Source organism: Stegostoma tigrinum, chromosome 2 (assembly GCF_030684315.1).
Source record: "Stegostoma tigrinum isolate sSteTig4 chromosome 2, sSteTig4.hap1, whole genome shotgun sequence".
Taxonomy (NCBI): domain Eukaryota; kingdom Metazoa; phylum Chordata; class Chondrichthyes; order Orectolobiformes; family Stegostomatidae; genus Stegostoma; species Stegostoma tigrinum.
The window spans coordinates 20,529,157-20,549,735 of NC_081355.1; the positions used below are offsets into that span (position 1 = coordinate 20,529,157).

General features: G+C 44.0%; 1 protein-coding gene across 4 annotated transcripts in view; it reads right to left on the reverse strand.

Moving 5' to 3' along the window:
• The window catches only part of LOC125460455 (solute carrier family 12 member 7-like), a 224,314-nt gene that overhangs the window by 17,097 nt on the left and 186,638 nt on the right, over nt 1-20,579 (reverse strand). For 3 of the 4 annotated variants that reach the window (XM_048547968.2, XM_048547977.2, XM_048547991.2), the window contains exons 17-22: nt 18,851-19,019; nt 16,303-16,498; nt 12,927-13,096; nt 11,821-11,952; nt 10,391-10,498; nt 4,297-4,401 (exon numbers count right to left, since the gene is read on the reverse strand). In XM_048547968.2, coding sequence (XP_048403925.2) covers nt 4,297-4,401; nt 10,391-10,498; nt 11,821-11,952; nt 12,927-13,096; nt 16,303-16,498; nt 18,851-19,019 — 880 coding nt within the window. The remainder of the gene's footprint in view (nt 1-4,296; nt 4,402-10,390; nt 10,499-11,820; nt 11,953-12,926; nt 13,097-16,302; nt 16,499-18,850; nt 19,020-20,579) is intronic. The other variant, XM_048547983.2, reaches the window with a different exon arrangement.

Genomic DNA, 20,579 nt, shown 5'->3' on the forward strand with positions numbered 1-20,579 from the left:
GGCTTCAGGCTAAGTCAGCCTCAGCGAATTGCAGCCCTGGTCAGTACTGTGTTCTGTGTGCAGTGAAGAGTGCATGAAATCTTCTGTGCTCTGCAAGGATAAGTTCCACCATGTGCTGCCTCACTCTCAAGGCTACCACTGATCCCAACTCTGTCAATCCACATGCTTCCTACCAAGGCTCGGGATGTTCACTATTATTACATGCATCATGTCCGCTTGGTGAATCTGACCCACATCCTCCTAAACAAATAACCTCTCTTGTCCTCTGTTCTTCTCAATCATTGGAGCCATCTCACCATCTCTCTGCTCACGTATGATCAAAAGCTGCCCTTCCATTGTGCGTATTCCCTCTGGTCACCTCATTGCAGGAAATGCTGGCCCATATGAAGCTCTAGGGTCCAGGACCACCAGGGGAAGGAGGGGGCATTATAACATTAACTGTCTGCAAGGTAGTATAAGCACCAAAGAAACTGACAGCAAGGCCAACAGATACAGGGTCTTGCCACTCTCCTGTGTAGGTCACCTTCGCCTGCTGCTTCTTCCTCAGATACCACACCAAAACTGCTGGAAGTTGCTACCGAAGCAGTAAATCATGATCTTCTTCTATGCTGTCTTCGGAATAACACTACACAATGGCTTCAGCCACGATGTTCGTCACTAGACCTGTGCACAGATCATCTGTGGGGAACGTCAGAAAGATGGCGCCAGTTTACTGAAGGAACTTTTGAAGCTTCGCATTTATCATCACGAAGCTTTGAGTCACTGCCTCGCAGTGTGGCAGGAAGGAAGCTTCGAGAAAGTAATTGCCGTGGTTCCATGCGGAGCTCTGAGGTATGTGACCTTGTCCAACTGGATGCTGCACAAATGTTTTCCTGCTATATTGGAAACAGAACTTTGCCAGTAAGCCACTAATGATAGCATCTGGCAGCTGCAAAGTAGCATTTTTCTGTGGCTGGACAACCCTGGAATGGGAGTTTGAAGCAATTATGACATGGGGGCCATAATTTCTGGTGTAAATTCTTGAAGAATAACTGAGCCCGGACCATGTACAGATTGAAGGCGACTGCAGTATTACCCAGTGACTGACTGCACTCCCCCTTAGCCAGCTCCCCATGACTGTCACACATGGCCATTCAGCTGAGGTACGTACAGTGTGCTCACCACAAGCTATTGGCACGTGGCACCAATGTGATGTTGATGTAGCACGGTGCCAAGCAGTGACGTGGTCACTTCCTGGAATGATTAATATTCCCTACCATCACACAGTGTCTGCGTCTATCTCTCCCGAGCCCGCATTGCTTGTTAGTGTGGAGGGGCTGGGACCCTGCAGCTGAACATGGCGAAACCCTGTGCACTAACGAAGCAATGCCAACCACACACAAGCTGGCAGGCCTTAAATCAATGCTGGGGTCAGTGAGTGTACTCTAATGTGATACACAGATTGGCAGCTCTGAGTAAAAGCGAGGATGAGTGAGTACCTGGAAAGCACGCTGGATGATTTTTTTTGGATGCATAAAATGCATGTGGATCCCTGAGCCCAAAGCAACCAGGCATGTCACACGTACCTGGAGCTCCAGAGCAAGGGGTTGAAGGGCTGAGGTATTGTCGATCAGAAAGCAGGCAGGACAATATGGGGAGGTTGGTGGTTTGCCAATTTCGACTTGTGTGGACAAAGCATCAAGCAGAATGGGGGTCATAATGCATGTAGGATGCTGTGGTTAAAAAGCATTTGCATGATGCAAGCTGCAATCACAGAGCCACATGGTCGCCTCACAGCACCAGGGACCCAGGTTCAATTCCAGCCTCAGGCAACAGTCTGCATAAAGTTTGCACATTCTCCCAGTGTCTGCGTGGGCTTCCTCCTGGTGCTCCAGTTTCCTCCCAAAAGTCCAAGGATGTGCAGGTTAGGTCGATTGGCCATGGGAAATGCAGGGTTACAGGAAGCTCTTGGGAGGGGCGGTGTGGACTTGATAGGCTGAATAGCCTACGCCTCACACTGCAGGGATTCTATGATTCAGCCAGATAGCTGGCTCAGATTTACACAGTGGGAATTTGCACTGTGTGGTTTCTTGGTGAGACAGAGGAGAGTTGGAAATAGTGTATAAATAAGGCAAGTTGGAACTTTCACAGGGTGCGAACAACATGGAAATAAAATTGTTGCTCCTCGAAGGTGAGAGTCACCATTTAAGGTTTGAGGGGAAACAAAAACAAAGCAGAGCACCTTTTGCTATGTGCAGCTTCTAATAAGCGCATGATGCAAGATTGTCTCAGCACGATTTGAAAAACGCAGGAGTTACATGCAAAAAAGGACGGTGCAGGAGGAAAGAAGTCAGGAGAACCTGGTGTGTGATAAGGTGCTCAGGTAAAAGGTCTCAGGACATGGAATGCAACCAGCAAAAGGCAGAACCCATGGCAGCAAGTGACTCAGAAAAAGGAGGAGCATTGCCTGGTCTTTGTTACAGTTGATCCCAGGTTGAGGTACCATCAGTAAAATTAGTTACTCTAAAGAGTCAAAGGTTGGGAGTCCCAGACTATGAAATTATGCAGCACTGGTCACTATTCAACCCATTGTACTGAGGTAAGGCCAGTTGGGAGTCACACCTCTGGCCCCAAATCACATTAGTTAGACTGACACAACACGCTGGAAGCTTTCAGGGGCATTTTCCTCATTAGTGCTGCACAAGAGTGACTAGAGTCAATTCCTTCCTTGGCACATTAGATTTTGATCTTGATATTTAAATGGAGGAGATGGCAGCATAACCTGTCAGCCAGAAAGTCACCAGGAGCTCATGTTGCTTGTGTGAGGGGCAGCCTAAGAACTAAACCCACCAGTGGGCCTTCCTTCGGGTCCAAGATTCCGGGCTTGGAAATCCTTCCTGCTGAGCTCAGCTGGAAAGAATCAGAGGTCAGTCACTCCACTGAGCAGCAATGCCACTGAGGGAGGCAGCGAGTACAGCCGATTAGCTGGGACTCTGGACTGAGAGTGAGGCAGGGCACAGGGTAACGACGGCAGGAGGCCCTTTCAGCATAATTAGGAAGGCAACAGGATCTTAAAACACTACCCTGCCACTTGATGAGGTGCCATGAAGGAGGGAGTTCAGATCCAATGATCTTGGAGACGAATCAGTACTCCCATCATGAAAAAAAAACACTGCATTGCAGTTATCCAATGCTGATTCAATAACTGGGGGGGATGTACAAAAACGGTTAAAATTACAGTATTGGCACTTTTCTTTTGAATCACCATTCAAACTCTCTCACTCATGATTAGAAGAAGTTTCTTTAAAGAAGAAATATACACAGGGTCATAAGGAAAAATGATACAAACTCAAATGCATTGGATTACACAAACAGCATAGGAGCAAATCACTGCAGATGCTGGAATCTCCCTGACCCATGAATCTCCAGTGGGATTTTTTGTTTTCTCTGCACAAACATACTATTTCGCTGTTCTTTAACTACCGTCATCAATACTGATGGAAACCACAAAGGTTGGGAAAAGGATGGATACTATAGCAAAACAGCACTTCAAAAATGGCCTTGCATTAGATTTAAGCATCGTTATATACTGCTTTGCAACTGTTTGTTTTATTGAATCGAGGGTTAACAGCAGCCAGGATTAGAGGACTGAGTCATCTGAAGCACAGACTTGGGTCTTTAGAAACCTTCCTTATTACAGGAGAGAGTAAAAGGACTGGGGAAGACGGATCAAGAGTTATCCAACACGGATATCCTGAGAAAGAGGACTAGAAGCAAGCACTCGGATGAGTTTCAGTTTTGATGCTGAGATGACGGAGGGTGGGGCACATTCTACTCCATTTCAAAACAAACTGAGGTTTGAGTGTCCTGGTGATGAGTAGAATCATAGAGACAATCCATCACTGGTAATGTCCCAGGTGATACTGCTGCAGCGTACTGTCTGTGTGGGATTGGAAGTCAATTCCCTAAGCAGCAGTGACGTCTCACAGTCGACCCTTTGTTCATAAAATGCATTGCATTAGGAACATAGGCCTGGGCTCAACGCCGCAGCGCAGCATCAAAATGGCATCATGCAATGATAGGGATTTTCCTCTCGAGAGGGGAAAGAGAGCGAGTAAGAGCACAAGTGAAAGGGAGAACAAAGAGGAGCGCGAGCACGGGACACACACAACACACACACCACGAGTGCGAGAGCGCGCGAAAAGTTGGTGGGGTAGGTGGCAGTGAGACATAAAGAGTGAGAAACCAATACACTGGAAATGAAATTTTAAGATGCTGTGATGATTGGAGAAATGTAGTCATGGGAAAACAGACTACCTCTTCATTCGGTACATCAGGATTCCTGTCCTGGAATTCCAAAGCCGCGCGTGCAGAATTCCTCCTTATTGTAGTGCCCCGGGACTCATCAGTGATGCTCTGAATCTGGGAAGTGAGGGGTGGGTGAGTAGCACATGCAAGTAACCACAAACTATTAGTCAGCTTTACTAATAGCAATTAGTAACCAAAAATTTCAGTTTACCTTGAAATGTATCATTGCATACTCCCTGCTCCACAGAATGCTCACAGAAACTTGGCGAAGGTTCTATTGCAGACCAGGAATGTTCCTCCGACAAATGGGAGCAGAACAATGGCACCGGGCCTCCTGGTGTATTTTTCAGTGGCCAGTGAGCAGAACACACATCTTACTTTACATGGCACGTGAACTCGAGTGCCAGGTTAAAAGAAAACTTTCAATGATGGTGTACCGAGGCCAACTGTTCTTCTGGCAAATGCACAGCTGCACAAAACAAAACAGTGTGGAAGATACGGCAACAGGTGGGACTGTGGCCATATTCCTCATGTTCTGCTTTACAATCCACAGAACCTCTGCAATATTTATCAATAATCTTCTACATCCCCACAAGCAGCAACAAAGAAAGAGAATGGAATATCTTTTTTAAAAACAAAAGCCTTTTAACATCAGTTCACATCATCGAAATTTAATTGATATTTACCCGAGTACCAGATTGTTTAGTGCTATTGTCAATAAGAAATATGTTAGCCCCTTGCATTAATCCATTGTCAATACAGCTCAAAATGATGGTGTCAAATTCTTTCAAATGTTACACAGGATGTGTGTCTGTTGTGGAGCAATTGCCTTTTTCTGTGCATTTAAACATCAAAAACCAATACACAACTGGGTTTGCTGAAAGTACATTAAACCACATGCCTTGTATACAACACAGCTTCATTATAATTTGACCCATGCTCATAACAAACAGTACCATTCCTTAAATAGACCCTGTATGATCTCTGAGCACATGTTTTGTGAATAGACTCCAATGCCCTCAAGTCGAGTGCTCATGTGGCTACTGTGGCTATATACTCACCTGAAGCCTGCAGGAGCTAAACACAACTCATGTATGAGTGGCTATATCTGGGCAGGAGCCGGCAGGCTCAGCCTCATCAGACGCAGGTTTGAAACAACGATATGGAAGTAAAAGTGATAAGCCAGTCAAAACGGGCAGCAGAATGGTTGAAGCTGGGAATAGGGGTCCAAGTACAGGTAGTTACAATCACATTTCCACACAAGACTCTGTAATTTTACCTGATGCGTATTAATCAGATAGATCAGGTTTTCTAACTATCCGTAGATGAATGTTGCTGGGGCTCAACAAAGTGCAGATGGTCTGTTTTGTCAGATTACCACTCAGAAGAGGAAAGGTTACCCTTTTGTAACCAGGAAATTTAATGTGGTTCCAAAAAATACCAGTATAGACTTAAAACGTGCACATAAATTACATTCCTCACAAATATCTTTGTAATCAATTGTTATTTTTAAAAGTGAGGTCACTTGGAAAAGAAATGTAGCAGCCAATTAGTACACCAACAACTCTCACAAATGCCAATAACTGGACTCCTAGTGGTGTTGTTTAAGGGATACATATTGGTCAGGATAATCCCCTACTCTTCTGAACCTAATACCACAGGATCTTTTGCTTCCACCTTAAACAGAGACCCTGCCTGTTCACGGTCTCATTGGAAAGACACTGCTGGTAGTACAGTGAGCAAAATCCAGATTTAGTAAATTGCATTTCTGATCAGCAACGTAAGTGGACACTGTCCTGGATATGGGATTTTGCTACATTCATGCACGTCAATCTGTATGTTTGATGGTAAAAACCAAGAGTGTTCCTGTATTTCCCTTTGACCATTGTAATGGCTTTACTTCCTTGGTCGCTGAAGAGTGGTGCAGGCTTGTCAAGTGAAACTTAAATTGGTTTCCCACAACGTAAACGTTTCAATTCATACGCAAATCAGGTATAATTTACACAATTTGCAAGCGTGTGCCTGGCAGCTATAAAATGACTTGCACTTTGTTAGATTGTGACAGTTTCAATAAAACACACGGTCTTTCAGGGAGTGGCTCAATGGTTAGCACTGCTGCCTCACAGTGCCAGGTACCCGGGTTCGATTCCCCCCTTTGGCGACTGTCTGTGCGAAGTTTGCACGTTCTCCCTGTGTCTGGGTTGGTTTCCTCCGGATGCTCCGGTTTCCTCCCACCGTCCAAAGATGTGCAGGTTAGGTGGACTGGTCATGCTAAATTGCCTGTAGAGTTCAGGGATGTGTGGATTAGGTGGGTAATAGGGGGATGGGTCTGGGTAGGATGCTCTGGGGGTCAGTGTGGATTTGTTGAGCCAAAGGGCCTGGTTTTTACACTGTAGGGATTCTTAAAATAAAAATTATATAGAGCGTAAAATGATGAGGTTGAAAGTGGGTGTGGAAGTTAGTGATATGGGGGAGCAATACAAGGGTTCACAACGCTGGCGGGACTGAGATTCGAGAAATTGAGGCAATAAAAAAAAAAAATCACCTAGTCTATGTCACACTGGCAGACAAAATGAATTGTGCAGTGAAGGCAGCGGCCATAAGTTTTAACTGTATCGTTATTGTGATTATTCCACTACTTTTTTTTGTTACATAAAAGACAGTTATGATTCGCATCTGTATGGAAGATGCTAAAGGAAATAAATCCACTCACTTTAAGAGTTCTGCTCTGGTCCTGGAGCCAAAACAGATGGGCACTGAGCAGCTGGTTACGTTTGTGACTAAACAGCAATGCAACCTGAAGACTTTTGCCTCTGCTTACTCAGGAAACATTCTCTGGGCAGGTTTCAGGAACAGGTACCATTTCAATATCACAATAAAAGCAGATTTAACATGTTGCATATTTGTACCTGCATACATTTTAGTTACCTATTGACACACGGCAGTTTGTAACACTAATGCAAGTTGTTCTAGGAAAAAAAACAAATCCACAGACATTTCTGCAGTCCCTCATTACTGTTGCATTAGCAGCTCTGACAAATTATTTAAAAGCAATCTGTTCAATCTTTGAAGCTTTCAAAAGCAGATGCTCATTTCTGCACCTTTTTGTTTAGAAAGGAGGTATGTGGCAGAGCGTGATCATTTTTCACTTGCACACTCAATTATTCATCCATATTTCAAAGTGATCTCACTTACAGCCAGCTTAAAGAAAACAAAAATCACAAAACTTCCAGCTTCAAGATAAAAGACTGTTGAATGACCCTTGAAGGAGCTCAACAATGACGTGCCTTAAACTTAAATTTAGAAATAGCCCTATGATAAGTTCATATCTAATCATCATCTTTAACCACTGCAGGGATTTGTTCCCTTGCCATCCCATCCCCATAACCTATACATTTCTTTAATCAGCAGCTGGCCAGATGAGCAGCTCCTCTGTTTGGTCTTCTGAGCAACTGTTGTCTATCTTGAGAGTGAATTATCTCCCCAATTGTACACAATAATGTAGCAAAGAGTAATTTTTCTCTAAGTTCACCATAAAATTATTCCCAAGTGAAGACAGTCATTGGAATTGCATTGTTGTTTGGTCTTGGAAACAAACAGTTGATTGCTCATGCATTTTGGCTCCAGATAACATTTTAAAAATGATTAGATTAATCTCCTTCAAATGAAAAAAAAAGGTTACGATTAGCACCTGCAGATTATGTATTGGAATAATTACAATGTACAGAGAAAATGAAAATATTTATGGCCAGCCTTTTTGGCTAAGAACACAGACTTTGGGAGGGAGGGGAGGGGAGGACTTTTTTTGGTACCAATAAATAATTTGTAGATGATCACCATCTCCGAGTATACCTGAGCAACCAGCAATTTGGAAGAGGAGTCAATGTTCATGGGACAGAGCTATGAGCAATACCAATGAGGGCCACACTGGAAGAGAAAACGGAAGCCTTGCCTCTGGTATCTGCCTAGCTTTTCTAGTTTGATACAACAGTGTTGGTGTAAAGTAACGTGTATAGTTACAGTGTAAACAATGGTGATCCATTGTGTTCTGCCAAACTTGCATCAATTTGTTGCACTCTCAATCTCACGGCCAGAAAGTTTTGAAAAGGCTCTCCCCGCAGAGATTGCAGCACGTCATCCGAGACAGGGGTCATCTTCCATGTGAAAGGCTAAACAGAGGCTCCAAACAACCTCTTTAGGTGGGTGCTAAAAAGATTCAATGGCACTCATTGAAGAGGAGGAGTTCTCCCAATAGTGCCCTGTCCAATAATTCTCTGACTGTCAACATATCTTGGGAGAATTTAGCTCGTCACTGTGGCTAAACTGGGTGCCACATTTGTCCATTACAATGGGAATACATTTAAAAGGTACTTAATTAACTGGAAAGTGGTTTGGAAACTGTGAAAATAGAAAATATGCTATTATAGCACAAGATGACCCTTGCTTTTTAATGCTTGTGGTGGTGTGTCTTACTCCAGTTCATTTGGATTAACAGTCTGGGCCCTCAACTGATACCACAAACTAATGGCTTCAGCACAGTCTGGGGCAAGGCAAGTACGTCATGATCAAGTGCCATCAGTCTTCACCAAGTAAAGGCTTTCCAATACTAAACAGACTTAGGCTAAATGTTGAAAGCGGGTATTCATACATGTTGATGAGGCCAGCAACACCCATTACAGGCACCTTCACAAAAACTGGTTGAACCTCATGAATAGTTGGGCACTGCCAATGGAGGACAAGTTCCGTATTCTTCTGTTGGAAAACAATTCTCACTAATGGAGACGGGACAGCATCGGGCTTTTTACTGAGGCCCTAAGTACAAGTTCAAGCCCATGCTGACCTCCCAGTTTACAAATACTCCTTCAGCATCTAAACCAATGCCAGCAAATCTTCATGCCTTACCTTGCCACTGTACCCAAAAACCTTAGACTGAGACTTCACATGCGACATGTTATCATGCTGCGTGATGGATAGATCTCTGCAAACCAGAGACATCATGAAATTTATTGCATGACCTCAATTCACTTTCCATTGTGAAAAGGCAGTGAAGCAGGGAATATTGGGCCAGGCGGTGGACTGTAGAACATGAGTGGGCAATTAAAACCATGAGTCAGTTGAAGTGAATAACTAACTGCGACTGTTGGGCTTTTGTTCCCATTCGGTTAGAACAGAGCTGTTCTTATGATTTTAACTACCTGTACCATGGCATTAAGATGCAGCTGGTTGTGAAAAGGTGAGTTAAACTTGGACAACTCACACTCATACAGTTTTCATCCAACCCCTACCATATGTTTAGCCCCCATGTATGAGCAATGCCCCCTCAGTATACAGAGGTTAAAAGGTTGTCATTGCTCAGTGAATGCTTCAGACACACAATCAGCAGCTCACTGGGTCTACAATCATGAAGACATGTTTCAAAGCAGCTACCCAAATCTCACCAAAAAGAAAAATAATCAAATTCCTGCCTAATGGCGTCAAACAATGGTAATGACTCAATTTCCTGATTTGCTCCCCACAAACATTTATTAGTAATTATAGGCAGTAACTGTTTGGATCCAGTCAGAATGGCTAAAGTTTTGTTGTAGCTACATTCCAGTGGAATTGCTTCCAAACTGTTGAGGCTGTAATGAGGTCAGCCAGGTGGACCTCATAGTATAGGAGTTCCCTGATTGAGGCTGTTAATCTGGTCCAATCAGGGAGCTCTGGCTGACATAAGGACAGGAGGGTCAGGCATCCTGTTCATTCAGAGACTAATCTGAGGAAGCTGGATCAGTATCAAGGGACTCTCCACATGTAAATAAATGGTGATTTGGTGAAGGAATAACCATCTCTGTGGAGTTATTTCATAAACCTCTCCATTTTTTGCTGTAGCATGTTCATCCCAATGTTCTGCATTGATGCTATCAGACTGTGTACCATCATAGCAAGCTCAAGAAGAAACTATACAAAATCTTTCAAAATAACAAGCGACAAGCAGTATAGCAAATTCTATTTAATGTTTCCATGAATAAAACTGAAATGTTAAAAGAAAAAACTCTTGCTGGTAAATCTGTGCGCAATTCTTTGGCAAGTGTGAGCAAAACCGAAACCAAAACATGCTTACCTCTCGTTCTCGCTCATTTTTTGACAGCTGCATCTGTTTCAACATCTGTGATCTTTGCTCCATCACTAAAGTTCGCTCGTATGTGAAGGCTGAAATATCATTGTCAAGCTGGGAATAAAAGGAAAACAAAAGAGCAAAGCCCCCAAAAGTAAATAACACAGCTCTGTGTATTGGACTTTGCCCTGGAACCTAAACATATTAGTGGCATGTAAATCACAACAAGCAGGTGCATGATTCATGCTTTTTCTTGGAGTGCAACAGGTTTTGAATTGAATGAAATTACATATTTTTAAAAAAAACAGCTAGGAGCGAAATGATTCCCTCTGATGGGAGCATCCAATACAAGAGGGAAATCCTTGGAAGATGGAGCCAAGTCTTTCAGGAGAGATGCAAGAAAGCACTTGCGCACTAAATTTCGTGACAATTTGGGATTTTTCCAGCAGGGGGAGGGGGGTGGGACAAAATCAAGAGGACGCAGTGTCAGCTGAGAGTGTCAAGCTGATTTCTTTTATAATGCAACGGTCATCAAGACTTTTAAAAGAAAAGCACAAGTAAATCAGAACTGAGGTTACAGATCAGCCGTGGTATAACTGAAATGGCAAAACAGGATCAAGCCACTGAATTACATTCTCATACTCGCACAGGTAGGTTGCATTTTTGGCAACTTTTCAGCAGTTTTTCAGACAACCTAGCAGCTGGCTAAATGCCCATTACAGGGCAAATCACCACAAGTGGCTGCGCAGCCTGCAGCAGCTGGCAACAGAAAGGTTTTTTCTCCTAAAAATAATTTTTATTCACTGGTTGCATGTCAGCTGTCTGGGAAGGAGGCAGCAGCTCATTCAGAGATAGTAGGAACTGCAGATGCTGGAGAATCGGAGATAACACGGTGTGAAGCTGGGTGAACACAGCAGGCCAAGCAGCAGAGGAGCAGGAAAACTTGACGTTTCGGGTCTCGACTGATCTTGCTCGGCCTGCTGTGTTCATCCAGCTTCACACCGTGTTATCTCAGCACCTCATTCAGACTATTTAGGAGGGGTGGGGGTCCAAAGTTTCGATTTTGAGTTTGCCGTGGAGTCTCTGGGCTATGAAATGTCCCTTTGGGTCTGAAACCCGCAGCAGGAGAATTTCTGCTTCCCTCCACCAGATGGCATTCCAATACATATGGAGCACAACTTTATGAAGTGTTACCAATCAATATGATTCTACAAATAAAAATGATATACGGCAGGGACATCTCTGCAGGCTGGAAGGTTTCAGTGTTTGCTGAATGTTGCCCGACTCTATTTGACTTGCATCATAAAACAAGTGGGAAAACACAGGAGCAGGCCATTCAGCCTCCAAATCTGTTCTGACCTTCAGAGAGACCACACAAGTCGATTATTGATCCAGCGGCCAGAAGGCCACTCGCATTCTAACAGGGCTGCTCTTACCATTTCCACCACCTCGACCTCAGCATCGAGGCGAAGTTGATACAGGAACAACTGCAAGTCTTTCTTCATCTGGATGCTGTTGTCATCGATCTGGGCGACAGTGAAGATACGCATCTTGCACTTCTTCCAAACCTGCAACAGACCCACTTTGCAAAATAAGCCATCTCAGTTATCAACGTGTCCCAGCATTTATCCAGTGCTTTTGACCTAGTAAACACTCCACGGTGCTTCGCAGTCCTGCAATCAGATAAACCAAAACGCAGGCGCACATGGAGATATTATAGGGGACGAGCAAAGGCTTGGTCAAGGAGATAGATATTAGAAGAAAAAATGGTCAAGAGGTGAGAGGAAGGTATTCCGCGGTTTTGGGGGCTGAGCAAGCAAAAACTACACCACCTATAGTACAGCAATTAAAATTGGGGATACTCAACAGGCCAGAGTCAGAGGAGAACAGATATCATAGAGGAGTGTGAGGTTGCAGGAGATTAGAGATAGGCAGGGCATGGAGGGATTTGAAAAACAAGAATGAGAATCTTAAAGAAAAATCAAGCTGCTTGACCAGAAGCCAATGAAGGGCAGCCAGCACAAAGGTGGTAGGCAAATTGGGCCCGATGCAAAATTAAATCACAGGCAGCAGCGTCTTGGGCCAAGAAGGGTGGAGAGGAGGGCAGATTTAGCAGGGAATTCCAGAGTTTACGCCCCCAGACAGCTGACAGAGGGTTGAAGGCTAACTGGAATCCTCAAATTGGAACAATTAGAAGAATGTCGACATTTCAGAAGGTTTGTAGGGCTGGAGGTGGTAACGGAGAAAGGAAGGGGTGAGTCTCAAACGGCAACAAGCTAAAATCCAGGAGCTTTCTGAAAGGGCACCAAAAGGTAAATCAGTGAGCAGAGAGTTTGAATGAGCTGTAGTTCAAAGGATGCAAGATGGGAAGTGTAATGAGCAGAGCATCGCAATTTTCCAATCTGGAGACATCAAAAGCTACAGGTAACTAAAGCTACTCTACTAGCACTGGGTGGGGGGTGGGTGCACACGTGAGGAAGGGAAAAAGAGTTTAACATCCAGTCACATGGATGACCCTCTTTTAAACAGGTACAAAATTTACCTTGTGTTGGCTGAGGAGAAATGGCAGCAACATCAGCAATCCCCCATCGTGGACAATCCACCAGATATCAATGGTGCCTCCAGAAAAGCGTTCCTGATTGGTTGGGAAGGAATCTATGTTCTTGGTCACCAGCAGCGCTTGGTGAGCGGCTGTTGTCTCACGTACCATGTCTGGAACAAAACGGAATTTCCATGTTAACCACTACACCTCTGCCTTTTCCCGCTGGAAGGAAGAACTGTTTAAACTTGAGCAAAGATGAGACCCACAGAAGGGACCTCTCCCTCAGCCCAATGACCGGCTGAACATGTCCCTCTATCACCCAGGCCAGGTTACATCCCCAGTCCCAACCGCAAAGGGTAGAAGGAACAGAGATTACCTCCCATGTCCCTTAGTGCATTAGGAAAGGTGGTAGGATGGCAAGGAGAAAAGATAATGAAACCCAAACAGTTGGAGAAAAAGGAAGATGCGAAAGACTGAGTACAATCCCTCATCCACGATCAGTATCTATCCGCACGTGCATTAGGTCTAAGAAGGGATCTAACCTGGCCAAATGAAAACCAAAAAGAACTGCAGATGCTTTAAAGAAGAAACAAAAACAGAAATTGCTGGAAAAGCTCAGCAGGCCTGACAGCACGTGTGGAGAGAAATCAGAGATAACGTTTCGGGTCCAAGTTGCCTCGGGTCCAAGTTGCCCATCCTCAGAGCACTGTCAATATCCGCAGAATGTGTTCTGTCATGATTACCCAGCGTTACCAGAGTTCATTATTTCCAGTTTTTGGGCGTCAAGTTTGATGAAAGATGAATGGCATGAAACACCAACATGGATTCCCTCTCGTTGCCTAATGTCAGATGCCTCGCATCTGCATATTTCACTTTAGTTTCAGCACTCCCACTGCAGACTGTGAAGTTGTGATAAGGAATAAAGAAATTCTGGGGGAGGTAGTGAATTTTGTGGAGCATGCAAGAGCAGGAAACTTGGTGTAGCGGGTGACCTAGTTAGGCTGGATGAGAGGTTTTCATTTCCCGACTGTTTCCCGGTGAGTTGAGGTGCACGGATAATGTTTGCGGTGTATCAGGCCTCTCACTGCCTTGTGATGGGTTTATGCTGGTCATACGCTAGCAACAGCGTGAAGGAGGCGATGGTATCGACCTGGCACTGTTAATCCAGAGACCCAGATAAAGTTCTGGGGGACCCAGGTTTGAATACTGCCATGGCACATGGTGAAATCTGAATTCAATTTTTTTTAAAAATCCGCAATTAAGAGTCTAATGATGACCATGAATTAATTGTCAATTGTTGGAAAAACACATCTGGTTCACTAATGTGCTATCCTTACCTGGTCTGGCCTATACGTGGCTCCAGACCCACACAATAGCCTAGAATCTCTGAACTCTCTCTCAATGAGAAATGGCCATAGTGTGGAAGATCAGCCATGATCTTAATAAATGGTGGAGCAGGTTCAAACGGTCAACGAATCTACTGCAGGTCTTTCTCTAGCTCTTTGACAGCAGTTAAGAGTGAGCTGAGACTGCCACCTACTGTTTGCTATTGGAAGTGGAAAGATTGGGGTGGGGGAGGGTGGTGGAAATGTACCCTTTTAAAAATCAGGGATCAATGAATTTGTTTAGAACTGCCAACAACAGTAAAACAATAAATTGGTTTACAAGAAGATAAAATGCAAGATTTAAAATCGATTAACTCTCCATAAAAGAAACATGCCTAACATGTTTCCAACATGAAGAATTAACATTTCAAAGCATGTCGTGTGGATTAACAGAAAATCTTCCTCTTGTTTTTAAATATCCAACATGCAGAAACTCATGTCCCCATTCAGACAGGATTATCCCACATAATGACCTAAAATAACCAGATGTTTAACTAGAGTAAAGTATTGTCAAAATTATTACATAGTTTCATAGTTTCAGGACAAAACAAAGTCTACTCCAACAGGGGCCCATCATTGAGTTAAATGCTCACTCTGTCTCACATGCACTGTGCCTGCATTATGTACCATTGTACAAGATATACTGTAGTAGCCTGTCAAGGCACCTTCAATTCCTTTTGACCTCCACCACCTCAAAAGGACTAAAGCAGTTCCTGGATTTGATTACCACTGCCTGGAAGTCACAGACTATTCTCAGTCAGGTGGATATCATTATTCTCACTCCAAACTGCTGGGAATCCCCGCTTTACAGCGTCATCACCACTTGTAGCTCCAAAATGATCCATAACTAGCTTTGAGGGATAGGCCAAATAGGTGCCAGGCTTACCAACATCCCACAAACTTAATTAACATCCGGATACTGTCCTTTGAATCATAGACGTCTTTCTATTGCTCTACTTGGAGATCAGAAGTGACTAGCGGCTGTGAGTGGGATTGAACAGGCTGCTTTCAGCACAGTCAATCCACTTCCCCCAACTACAGTTCCCATCGTCAGCTTTCCTTTCTCCCTGGCATATTATCAACCACCACTTTGTCAACTTAGCTGTCGTTCTCTCTCTCTCGCCTCCACCTGTCCTCTCACTCTTCCTTTCGTCCCACCCCAACCATCTGCCCTCAACATACATGACACCTTTTCCTAGCTACTAGGAATGTTAGCTGTTGCTCTCGCCACCAGATGCTGCCAGACCTGCTGAGTTTTTCCAGCACTCTGATTTTGTGTTGACAATTCATTGGTGTGGTCTCCTTCTTTCAGTGGCTTAGTGCCGTCATGATTCATGGTGCACACAACTTGGGACGGCTTCACTTGCATTTTCAAATGTGACTTTACTCCCACAGGCCAAACATAGGAACAGAAGAAAGCCATTCACTTCCTGAACTCACCATATGGGAGCAGCAGTTAGGCTCCTCATGTCTGCTCCACCATTCAATCAGATCATGACTGATCTGTTTTTCAAATCCAATCTAGCCATTAAGCATCTTCCTTCATATGTTCTTCCTTAAAAAAAGTCTATTAAAATGTGCTCCTGAGATGCTGCTTGGCCTGCTATGTTCATCCAGCCTCACATTTTATTATCTTGGAATTCTCCAGCATCTGCAGTTCCCATTATCTCTATTAAAATATAGTCTTGACCCCACACATCTACAACCTTGGAGAGAATTCCACATTTCCCTGACACTTTAGGTGAAAAAGTAGTGATTTCTCGTCTCCCTCTTAAATGTTTTTGGATTGTCTAAAGCCAACAGTTTCTCTGCAATCACTCTCTCAAATCCCTTGAATATTTTAAAGCACCTCAATCTGCTCACCCCTAAACTGGAGAACAAGTCAGGAATTCCTAGTGGATTCTGAAAACGCTCAAGTCAAATTAGACCTGGCTCCCCTGGGACTAAATCACATGGAGATTCAGTGAATAACTGAGCAATGTAATACTGACCAACAAAGTTCTTCCAGCCTGTTGGGCCATCTGTTTGCCTCCACAGCTCTGGCCACGCCACCAGCACAGTGTTGTGCTTCATTCCTCCCAGGCCAGACGACTGGATCAAGTGCGAGACACCGTCTCGCCGGTTGGATGATACCACGACGTGGCAGAAACCTTTAGTCTTCTCCAGCCCCATCAAGGTCTTGATGTTCTGTCAAAGCAAACAACACAGAATACATCCTTTACTTTTATTCATTCACAGGATGGGGGCATCACTGGCTTTATTGCCCATCCCTAACTGCAGGTCAGAGTCAACCACACTGCTGTTAGTCTGTATGCCATCCTTACCTGATCTGGCCATTTCCCTCCCTAAAGGCCACTAGTGAATCACCTGACAAATCGACAATAAATTCATGACCATCATTAGGCTGTTAATTACAGATATTTATTGCATTCAAATTCCGCCATCTGCCATGGCAGGATTTGAACCCAGGTCCCCAGAACAATATCTGGGTCTTTGGATTAACAGTCAAGCGCCAATACCACTAGGCCATCACCTCCCCTTAACAGGAGGAGGGCCAAAGGCTTACAGACTCCATTTGGCTGTCTGAGAGCCGTACTAGCTGAGCATGCTGCACCTTTTATGATGTTGAACACCCAGATGACCTTAACGGGAGCACATTGATGACAGATGCTAACCACCACTAAACTGAGGCACACCAGCTCAGTTCCTCCACTCTGTGGCATTCGGAATTTCAGGTCTACCAAAGCCCCACTGCCTGGGAAAGGAGAAAACAAATAGACAGTCACTGGACCACTGGTCACCGGCCAGTTCAGGGCTGCATGACTGAAGTCTGAAAGCAGTTCCCTTAGCTCCATTGTCGGAGCAAGAAGCCAATAAGTTCTCACACTTCCTCTTCGTAAAACTGAAGTGGCCCTTAGTTTTTCAAAACCTTCAGTGTCCCACCGTTTAAGTTCACGTGCGACGTAAAATCCAGCCCCTAATTCAGCACAATCAACACTTCCCCACAGCAAAGTGCTGTAAAGAGAAGCATCATTTGACACTTGACCCACATACCAGATAATCACATCAGGCACAGAAAGCACGAAGCTCAAATTTCTTATGATTCACTCTAATAGACTCCTACAACAGATCAATCTTGGGGAATAGGAGTATTCTTTATCATCTAATAAATGTCACTCACCATGTCATATTAAGTCATGCAATAAAACAACACTTTGAAAGCATCGGGTAATTGAGCTGTACATTAGTGCCCAAAGGACAACTGCTAGTCTAATGTCAGATTGGGTGGGGGGTGGGGGGGGGGGGGGGGGGGGGGGGGGGGGAGAAGAAGAGGGGAACAGGTGGTGGTGGTGAAGAGAGAAGAGAGTTAGTTCAATAAGACACAGCATGCCCAAGAAGACATTGAAAAGGCCTATTTCAACTCCCGCTGGTTTTGTTGGGGTTGAGTGAGAGGGGGGGGGGGGGAGAGAAATTAGATTGTGGGTTTAAGTATTCCAGGCTCGTCATCACTTGAACTCTATACTGATCAAGCTCTGTGATACACAAACAACTCCATTCCCAATACTGTCCTTTCCACGTTATTGTTAGTTTGGTGAATGCAAATCAATTTTACAAATCTAAGAGGCACTGTCATGCAGAAAGTCTAGGTTTGTAACTCTACTCACACAGCAGTCCAATTTGGGTAAACTTGGACAGTTTATTTTACAGCAGTGTCACAGCCCACTGAATGGCAATGAATAGTCAATGGGAAATGCTCTTAGTCACAGATTCATTAAACGGTTGAGCCAATCTTTCAGTCTAGTTAAATGATGCACCCATCATTGTGAAACCACTTGGTGTTTGGAACCAGAATCATATGCCAAATAGGAATTCTAAGTCCACATTAACCATCCAAAGAAGACCCCACTCATACCCACCCTCTCCGACCTGTCTCTGCACATCCCATGGTTAATTTACCTAACCTACACATCCCTGAATTAGCATGGCCAATCCATGTAACCCGCACATCTTTGGATTAAGGGAGGAAGTCAAAGCACCCAAAAGGAAACCCATACAAACACAGGAAGAATATCTTTGTGGAGCTTGCACATTCACCTGTGGGTAGACTTGAACCTGGGTCCATAGGGCTGTGAGCTGGCAGTGCTAACCACTGTGCTGTCCTGATAAAGCAATAATGGGTACAGTCTCAAAATATGTAATTTCACCTCTGGCAAACGATCTCGGTGTTAGAAAGAAAAATCATCTAATGACAAAACATAGAACCAAACTATTCAGCCCATTGTGCCTGCGCTAATTCTTTCAATGGACGCACCAAAAGAATCCCAGTTGCCTGTTATTTCCCTAATCATCTTGCAATGTTTTCCTCTCAACCTAAACATTCAAATTTCTTTTGAACAGTTACAATGGAATCTGCTTCAAGTGCACGTCCATCTGTAATTTCTTTTCTTCTATTGACTAAATTGTGCTGTAACTAAAGTTATTTCAAATCACATCAACCAAAACACAATACTTGTTGGACATCAGCGGTCAGAGTAATACCTGCTCAGCATTTTGTACATCAGTGTGCCTCTCCAGGAAGGTGCCTTGCAACACTGAGCCAACAATGGTCAATCCCTTGCCAGCCTTAAGCTGTGTGGTGAGTGATAGGAGCCGAGGGTGCTTCACATTCTGCTCTGGGTCCAGGTTCAGCAAAATCAACAGTTGAGGCCTGAATTGGAAGGCAGAGAGCGAGCGAGATGGGGAAAATAAGAGCAGGTGTTTGGTCAAAATGCTGAGTCATTTTGTAATCTGCAAAATATTTTTTCTAATGTAGTGCCAAAGCTTCTTGTCTTGCACTCAATAAGTCAATGCAAAGGTCACAACTTGCGAGGGGTTTCGTATGTTCATCTGCAGGGACCTATCCTCTGCAGGCAAAAAGATGCTGTCCAGCCATTGGCACTTATGACTTAATTCAGAAAAGTAAGAGGGTCATTTACACTCTGAAGCATTCTCCACAGCAATGTCAAAACTGGAAACAATTAGCACCACCCTTTCCTCATGCAGTAGAAATTGTTACTCCCTTTGAAATTCTGCATTCTTACATCAGACTTAATGAGTTCAAACCAAAAAGGTTGGGCACCATCCAAAAGAAAAACCAAAGAACTGCAGATGCTGCAATTCAGAAACAAAAATCAGAAATTGCTGGAAAAATTTAGCAGATCTGGCAGCATCTGTGGAGAGAAAGCAGAATTAAATACTTTAGGTCCAGTGACCCTTCCTCAGTAATGTCAGAGGCTGATGGATGACCTAATAGAAGCTAACAAAATCACGAGAGTCATGGATGGGTGAATAGCCAAGGTCTTTTCCCCAAAACTAGAGAGCATAGGTTTAAAGTGAGAAGGGAAAGATTGAAAAGGGACCCTAAGGGGCAACTTTTTTCACACAGAGGGTGGTGCGTGTATGGAATGAACTGCCAGAGGAAGTAGTGGAGGCTGGTACGATTATAACATTTAAAAGGCAACTGGATGTATTTGAAAAGGGACGATTAAAGGAATTTGGGCCAAATGCTGGCAAAACGGGACCAGATTAATTTAGGATATCTGGTTGTCATGGACAAGTTGGATTGAAGGTCTGTTTCTGTACATTTCTAGGACTTGGATTGTATCTAGGAAAAGGTTGGTATATATGCTAAAGGAAGGGTTTGAGGAGTGGGAGGTAAACAATAGGTGTAGAGGCCAGAAAAGAGAGAAAAACATTTGGCAGATAAAAGGAATGGGTAATGGTCAGCCTGTGAGAATCGACAGCAGCTGATGGGGACCATTATTTGCTGACTTTAGATTGTTTGAGACAGCAGCCCATGTAAATGACAAGGTCTGGTCTGTGGGGTTTGGGGTAAGGGCATGGAAGCTGCTGGTTTAATAACATGCGTCTTTCATCAAGAGTACTCATGTTCTGTACTGGCAAGCAGCTTTTTGAAAGTTTTCCCTCACAAAAGAAAAGTTAACTTTTCTCTGGGGTACAGCAAAGATCACTGATTGTATTCCCTTTGTGGTTGTTAACCTACCTGTAATAACACCTAAATGGCAACCCACTGCCTGCAACCAGTTTGAAGACGCTGCTTGGCTTGTACCTCGACTCCGTGCAATGGTATTTTACATCAATGAGGTAAGCAACACCCCCCTCCGTGGCCAATTTGCAATGCAAAAACAAGAGAAAAAGCACCTCACAAAGGCTTGTTCTTTGTAAAAGACATAAAACCAGCCCATAACTTTTATGTTTAAACATGCAC